A 9018-nucleotide genomic window follows, 5' to 3' on the forward strand; every position below is an offset into this window, starting at 1 on the left:
TATATATTAATTATATAATTATACTTTCCCACAATTCGAAAAATAATTCCTGTAATACAAAATATGCTTAGGTTAAAAGTATACTTTCCAATTTTTATTGTATTTGTTCATTTTTTGTTGGTATCTATAAAGATTCATTATTTATAATCAAGATCGAAAATATGTTTTTTGTCGACGCACCAAATCACGTCTAGCTTTTGCAATACAGTGTAAGGCAATTAGCAAATAATTCGGGTGAAGATCTGCGTCCTTTACTATCCACCTACATAAAAATGCGTAAACATATGCTTTCTGTTTTTCAAACCCACGTAACTCTGTTAAAAAAAGGACAAAAAATCATCCCCTTTTAGAGGATTTACAGTTTGGTAAACAAAAAGCATACTAACCTTTAAAAACATGCAAGGCATACCTTTCATATTTTTTTTGCAATAAAAATATTATTTTAATTTTAAACTTTCTGCACAGGAGAAAATAATATGTAAACAATATTTTACAAAACAAAAATCTGGAAAACTTGAAAGTTTAGTCACTGAGAGAAACTGGTGTAGGAAGGATGTTATTGTATAAGGCACAATTTCTAAAAAGTGAACACGTTGATCCTACAATTTTTCACACTTTACTCGATAAAAATGACACGTCATTGAATAAAAAATTCGAAAAAAAGTAATAAATTTGAAAATTTTGAAGAGTTTGATAAATATAAGGTCCATACAATATTCGATAAAACTTAGTCTATAACAGTACCTTATAAAATTAGTCGTATTTAAAGAAAAAATGTTTTTCTTTCAAAATCTTTCAAATCTCTTTAGAGAAAAACGTTCTAAATTTGAACAAGATCGGTGCATTATTTTTTGAGAAATAATGCACCCTAATTTCGAAAACTGAACTTTGAGGAAATTGTATTTCCTATTTTATTTGAACTTTAGCTTTTAGGGGTTATAATAAGAAAAATTTTCATAGTTTTTACTTTTCTCCAAGAATTTTTACTTTTATTTAAAGATTTTGTGAAATTAATCTTGACATGTTGTATTATTGCACTCAAATTAAAAAAATCATATATCTTATTGTTGCAGAAAAAATTGTTACTGAGACCGTATAGTTACTTAATTTTTGATTATTTGAAAATGTAAGTAAACTGAAAATATAAGAATTAATACTTGAAAAGCGAAAAGAGGACAAATTTGTAACTTTTTAACTTTCAGACTTCAACTAAATTCCAAACATAAGTTTTCAAAATTATTTATTGTTAGATGAATGTGTCGAATAATAAATAGTAAAATGTAACCGAATTCACCCAATTTGTGATATTTTTAAAAGTAACAAATTTGTCTTCCCTATTTTTCTAATATTAAGGATGTTCTCTTAAATTTCTTTCGCCAGGTGAAATTAAAAAAAATAAAAATCAATTTTCTTACTCTAAGTAAATTTATAACTTTAATTTAGATTATCACACATTAACTTGTTTTTTAGATAATGACCTTTTAAATTTTATTTATATTTGAAATTCCAACAACTTAAATAAAACGACAAACTGATAATAAAAGATGACTACACAAATTTTAACACGTATTAAGCAATACAATAAATTTCTACACATATTTGGATTAAGAACGTTCTTAAATGAAGAAATTCGTAGTAGAAAAATAAAATATAAGAAATTTAAAAGCATATCAAAAATATTGGCAAAAGAAATAGAAAGTAGATTTTAAAAATCTAAGCTTTTCTACATAAGAACTCACATTTTAATTCATAATTCAAACATAATATGAAATTCTTGTTTAATAATCATTAAGCCAAAATGCTTAAATATCTACTTTCATCACTTAAAATGCATTTATACTCAATTCTTCATTTCATATAGTAGTTAAATACATATGTATCAGGCTAGAACTAAAGATCACAATATAAAATAAATTATACTTGAAATAAATTACTAAGAATATGGGAAAAGTCGAACCTAATGAAGTCTCACCAAGAAAATTAATTTTTATGAAATTTGATTTTGAACATGTGTGCGTTATAATAGAATAATATTTTTTTACATAATATATTCCTGCATATGTCTCTAAGACAAATTGTCTTGGTAGTACTATGTAATTTCAAAAACAAGTTCATTTACTCAATTATTTATTAATTTACTTGAAAAAACTGTAATAAATTTGTAAGATTTCAGTAATTTTAATGCTAAAAATACTTTTTGTTAGCAAATTTTGGAAATTTTGTACTTTTTTTTGTTGATATTTTGTATATTGGTTTATGCTTCTTAATTGTAGGTGCTAACTGTAATTTAAAAGAGATTGTTTTTTTCCCATCTTTTTTCATCTATTATAGAGTTCTTGTCTTTACATTTAAGACACTTATTTACAGTTTAAAATGCTTTTTTTTAAATTTTATAACTCTTTTCGTACTGGATCAATTTATGTGAAATTTTCTTAGCGTTTTTGCCCTTATATTTCAAGTTTGTTCATCTATATTATGTATGTAAAGGTGTCAATCAATTTTGCTTCCCTGCTTCATTAACTTGAAATTTTAGCATGTAACATTTATTTCATTATTTTTAATGAAAACTCAATTTAAATCTCTTTTAATATTCTAATCGATAAGTACATTTAGAAAATAATTAATAACTTTAAGAGACAAGTTATGTGCAATACATAAATTTAGAAAACTAATAATGTTTGAGATTTAATTTTTAAAAAAAATTGAAATTAAATGAAATTGAGATTAAATTTCTTAAAAGCTTCATAAAAAATATTAAGTTTTTTTAAATAAAGTTTTCAAGCTTATTGTTGGCTTATTCCTTAAGGAAATGTTGATAAAATTTTTAGGTAGTAAGAATTCTGGCTCAAGTAAGGATTTTTCCACTCTTTTAAATAAATATTTTTTTTATAGAATTAATTTTTGATGCGATTAACTTTTGAAGTAATTTTTCGGATTCTTTTGGGACATTTAAAATTAGGGTAGAAACCAGGATTTAACCCTTTCAGAATCGTGGTCACATATAGCTGATCACGTGATTCACAGCAGGCAGTATCACATAGGAAACGAGCTTTTCTAACTCTAGCGGCTCAAGATCACGCGTATTCTCAGATTACATCTTGTATTAGTACGTATGCATACACATACTGATCATACGTATGAATATTATACGTAATCATGAATTAGTTCTCTCCTTTCATTGATTCTGAACGGGTTAAAAAAAATTTGATCCAGTTATTAATGAATCAAAGAAAATCTCACCTGTAGCCTGTTGTACCAGGAATCGAACCCAAGTATTCCCCGATCCAGGAAAGGAGGCCAAAGCAATCATGGGTCCAGGAGGATTACGGAACCTTGGCTGAAGACAAATATGTAGTCTTCTTCGGACACGAGGTGCTCTTCCATCATTTGTGTTAAGAACTCTGGCCACAGCAGCCCACCGTTCTTGGAATCTGTCCATTCCCAATAAGCTTGGACCAAGTCCACCCACTAGTCCAACTGGTCTTAAGACCTTCGTCCTTTCTCTGGATTCTTCAGTGAGAGCTTTTTTCACCTCATTTTGGGCACTCTGATCGATGTGCCTTGACACTACGACTATGAAGAGAACTATATAGGCAGACAGAACTACACCGATAAGTCCGTATAGAAATCGACGGAAGTATTTGGCAGTAGAACTGATAGTATAAACTCGTCTGTCTACAGCTTTTCTTCTTATTTCCATGGTTTGAACATGAGATAGTTCGTGCAAAATTTAAAGTACATGGTAAAGGTACTATATTTAAATCTTTCAGAAATGTTCGTACATATCTGTTGTAATCAATTTGAAGTTAATGGAAAGTTATTTTCATTGGTATTTATCTGAGTGTTTATTGTTATTGTCCGCATATGATTTGATTTTAAATCTGAAGTTATAGCATAACTATTTGTTACATTTTATCAAGTATAGTTACTTTTCATGCTTCATTAATAAGGTTTAATTATACATTAATTATTGATAATCAGTTATATAATTATGATTTAAATATTTAATGTTTTTTTTTGCTATTACATATATTTTAATTATTTGGCGTTAATTATAATCGGTTGTTATTTTTACTTAAATTATTTGTAATTATCATTTCTTATAGCTTTGAAAGTTCCAGACATTAAAGAACTTACTTTTTTGGGGGGTAATGGTGGACTCATTTATTTCTTAATTGTTGATTTCTTAAACTGTTTTTTTTTACTATTAATTACCTTCAATTACTGTTTTTACTTTAATTGTATGTTATTATTTCTTTCAAGATAAAAGTTTTAAAAATTGCAGAAATTAAGAAACTTATTTTCTTTGGGGAAAATTGGATACCTTTTTTAAATTATGGGGGATTTATTTATTATGCTGTACCAATTTACTATTACTTATCATCAATTACTATTTCTACTTAAATTATCAGCTATTAGTTATTTTTAATAGCCTTAAAAGTTACAAAAATTAAAGAACTTATTTTCTTTGAGGGATTTCTTAATGGCAGATTTATTTATTCTACTGTAACTTTTTGAAATTAATTATCTTCAACTATTATTTTAACTTTAATTATTGGTCATTATTTCTTTCAAGCTGAAAGTTCCAATTTCAGAAAATATAAAACTTATTTTCTTTGGAGGAAATCGTGTGCCTTTTTTTAAAGGGGAATTGTTCATTATATTGTAATTATTCGGTATTAATTATCTTTAATTATCAATTTTGCTTTAAATATTTGCTGTTAGCTATCTTTAAATAATAGTAATAGTCAGCAAATCTCTAACTTTTTTTAAATATGCTTTTGCAATATAAACTTTTAAAGAGAGAGTCTATAAATGATAATTATAATTTTGTCAAAATAGTAAAAAATTTTATAGGATTTAAATTATTCCTATTTGTTCTCTTTAAAGTGTCTTGTTCATTTCAATGCATTTTCAATTTTGCCGGTACAGTTTTCTTATTACAAATTAATCAGCACAAAATTAAAACTTGGCGTACCTTTTTCTATTTCAAAGTGGCTAAAAATATATGTCGTCACCAATGAAACAAAAATGAAATAACTCTTTCAATTTTTCAAAACACGCTTCAACAGATGTTTACCTTCTGCACAAGTCTAGCATCATTTTTTTTTCTCCTCTGGTCCACTCTCTTCTGTTTACAATTGCCAACCATCAAGAGTGACATAAGCAAAATAAGGGAAAGTTTCATCGTGATGACAATTTGGCGATGACAATGAGTGAATAGAGCGCCATTGCTGTTTCTTTCTTGAGAGTATGCCAAAGAACATAAAACGGCCGAAAACGGTTCGATTGAACGCGGAGCACAGGAGCAGCGGGATTTTGGAGGAAGATGGGGAGACGTCAGCACCCTCTGCCGGGCATCCTCTCAACTAAATTTCTTTTCAACCTGGTGAAAGGGATTGTGCATATATATAAGGCTATTTTTTTGGAGGTTAGAGAGTAATCGTTTGATGCTTTTAAGAAATTTGGCAGATTTTAATATCATTAATTTAATACATTTAAACATACATGAAGTGAAATCGTCACCTTTATATTTCAAAAGATTATTATTATTATTATATCTCCCGAAAAATATAATAATAACTTACGGTAACTTTAAGTATTAAATTTTAGGAATTAAAAACTTTTCTTTTTAATCTTGCCATTATACTTTTTTCGACTATTTTTTAAGAAAAAAAAAAACTTTTTGATTTTTTTTTTATTAGCTATTATTTTATAATTATTATTAAAATGAACTTTATTTTTAATTTTACAACCTTCATTATTTTTAAATCTTTAAAATTTTTTGAATTTACTATCTTTAATTATTATTATTATTTTTTTTTTAATTTTCTCTCATCGAGCTTTACAATTCAAAATGAAATAAACAAATTCAAGAATAAAGAATTCATTTTTCTCTGATAACCATTTTCAGTGTTTAGATTAGTTCGTTTTTAATAAGTATAATTAAGATTCTTTTATTCAGTTTAAACTTATACACATGACAAAAACTACTAGACTAAAAGCCGCTGCAAATCTGCGAATTCAACTGCTGTTCATAAAAGCAAATTTTAAGACTGTTATTGATAGAAAAATGAAAACTTAAATTATTTCATAGTTTCTTTTTCGTGATCTTTTCGAAGTCTTTTTCGCTTTTGGATTTTATTCGTATATTCGTAGTTTTTTGGTAAAACAATTCTCAGCTGCTTGAGAACTTATTTTATGAAGTCGGGGTTCCGCTAAAACAAGCTCGATCACCTAGGGTTCCATTTTATTTTATTTTATAACCGTCGTTGAACAGCCGACCCAATTTTATGGGTTTGCAATTATTTATGTTCAATTCCGTAGCCTTTTAATTTTTAACCCAGTCCAAAAGATAAGAGAACTCCTGGATCAAGTATTGGGAGAAATTTTCCATCGTTGTGGACTTTATGATGGAACTAACCCGCATTTGCGTTACATGGAGAGGAAAACCACGTTAACCACCAACGGTTAGCCTGGCGCCAAGGGGACTCTAACCAATGATTTCTCCACCACTGAGGATATTTTACGTCAGCCCTGGGGTCAGTGCGAGTCGGGTGCGGAATTCAACCAGCCATTGCTGGGATTCAAACCCGGTTCACCTCATTGGAAGGCAAATGCTCTATCCCCTGAGCCACCACACCTCTTTAGGGTTTCATAAAAAAATTATAACAGTCGTTGAACAGCCGACCCAATTTTGGGTTTACGACTACTAATGTTCAACTCCGTAGCCTTGTAATTTTGAACCAATCCAGAAGACAAGGAAACTCCTGGATCAGTACCCCCAGAGGTATGATTTGTTACGGGAACATGGAGAACTTTTTGACTTGACAGATTTAACGTGCATCAGTCACTATTGACAACACGGGGAGTCTTCGGCCGGCGGAGATTGGACCCACGACCTCTGGGAACCGCTGGTCTGGATGGTTCTGTCAAGACTAATATATGGACATCAGAAATTTCTTAAATTTGACCATGACCGTTGAATCCTAGTCAAAGAAAATTTCACAGGTGCTGGAATCAGAAACATTTACTCAACTCGGACTCTGGTTAGCTAAAAATGAGATTCTCTGTACGATAAAAAGAAGAGTAATAAAGACGAGTAAGAAATGAAGAAAGTAGATAAAAAAGAAGAGTTTTTTTTGGTCTTTAAAAGCCAACATTTATTGTTATGTAAACAAAAACATTAGGCGAGTGAATTATATGACAATTACTGTGAATGTGAGTGAGGGAATAAGACTTTCCCCCAATTGATGGGAATACAACACCTCCCAATTCACTCTTGAGCCTCTTCTTTCCTGCTTGGAACTCGTTAAAGAGGATTTATATCTGAATCCCATTCTTCTCAGTTTATGGCCTCATGGGTCTGGTCTAACGCAATATCTAACTAACCAGTTAAGATTTGCAACAACAACAGTTTTATATTTGATACCGATAGGGGTGGGGAATTTTATTTTTTGATAACTTTATAAATTTGTATAAAAATAAATAGAAAGCTGATTCAAGCTTATTTATTTTTAATGTAGTGGATATAGCGTGGAAAATATTGTTACTTAATATTAAAAAAATATGTATACATATTAGGTTGGCAACTAATTTCCCTCTGTTTTTTTTTTTAATTTTCTAAAGTTTTAAGTGTGGGAGCATTTAATTTTTTTTGTCAATTTCCTTGGCATTTGAAGCAATTTTTAGTGAAAAAATCTGCTTATCGCTCTTCGTCGAACTTAACTAGAACAAAGAGTCTTGGTTAAAATTTCCATTTTTAAAAAATGAGATTAAAATTTCCATTTCTGAGCTTAGAATGCACATCATGAATGGTTCTCTCAGCTATAGCATCCTTTTCATGCGCAGCACAAATGTCACGAGCAGTTTTTCTCGCTTTAAAACCATGATTGAAATCAAAGGAAAGAAGGTGTAGAAAATGCTCATTTTTCTCTATTTGATATTCCAATTTAATTAACTGAAAATTAACGCAGAAAAGCAAAAAATAAAAAATTATAAAAACTTATGAGTCTAGTAAAACAATCTTTCGCTGAAATCGAACACTTTCGTTCAAATGATTTGAAATAATAAGCCTAAAACATTTAATGACATGCAGAAATTGAAAATTTAAGAAAAGTGAAAATTTAGTTGCTAATCCAATGTTTAAAAATATTAATATTGTATGTTTTTTCAATAATGTAAATAATAAATAGTATATTTAAACTAATAAATAAATTTATATGAATTTGAAAGTGCGTTTTGATGAGGTAAAAAAGGTTGATAAACTAAAAAATGCCATTGGTCATTAAAAACGAAAGGGGTACGATATTGCGAAAGAACAATATTGTGGGGCACAAAGAGAGAAAGGGGTACAATATTGTGAAAAATTCAAAATTATAAGTTTCAGCAGAATCTAAATTTATAATTTTAAACTAAAATTTGTGAAATACATAAAAAAATAAACAATGGCAATTACATTTTATGACTAAATATAAAAGTGGTATTTTGAGAGAAACGAGATAAAAATTATTTACCACACACTAATTACGTGGCCATATTTTAAGAAATTAAATTATTTAATTATTGATTTTTCATTTGATTTACTCAATCGTTTTTAACTCATTTTTTGAGATTTATAATTGAAGAAATTGGGCTAAGAAATTCTATCATGAGCCTTAGAATACATCATTTCTTTAGGTTATCATTTCTTAAGGTTTCTTCAGGGATCTACATTCTGCAGGTAATATCCCATAGTGGTGTTTTCCCTTTTTGTTCTATTTATTTTTTAACGTCAGATTTAGTTTATTACACTGTTTGAAATCATTACTTTAAAAACACAATAATACAATTGTGTTTGGGGCAGCATTTTTTTCTTTTGTTATTAAACTCTATATTCAACCAATTTTACTGAAATGTTCTTAACTTTAATAATTATGATGAAAGTATGGAATGAGAAAAAAGAATTACAGTTCAAGGAAAAAATCTCGTTTTTTTTTCAATATTTTTTTTTTAATTGTAAACCATGAAAATTGTTTC

General features: G+C 28.5%; 1 protein-coding gene across 1 annotated transcript in view; it reads right to left on the bottom strand.

Annotated features, from left to right (window-relative positions):
- The window catches only part of LOC107436949 (WSCD family member AAEL009094), a 32654-nt gene extending 27354 nt beyond the window's left edge, over nucleotides 1-5300 (bottom strand). Inside the window, exon 1 of the mRNA XM_071176924.1 lies at nucleotides 3202-5300. Coding sequence (XP_071033025.1) covers nucleotides 3202-3700 — 499 coding nt within the window. The 5' untranslated portion in view covers nucleotides 3701-5300. The remainder of the gene's footprint in view (nucleotides 1-3201) is intronic.
- Between the last annotated feature and the right edge of the window lie 3718 nt (nucleotides 5301-9018).

This window comes from Parasteatoda tepidariorum, chromosome 2, assembly GCF_043381705.1.
Source record: "Parasteatoda tepidariorum isolate YZ-2023 chromosome 2, CAS_Ptep_4.0, whole genome shotgun sequence".
Lineage (NCBI taxonomy): Eukaryota > Metazoa > Arthropoda > Arachnida > Araneae > Theridiidae > Parasteatoda > Parasteatoda tepidariorum.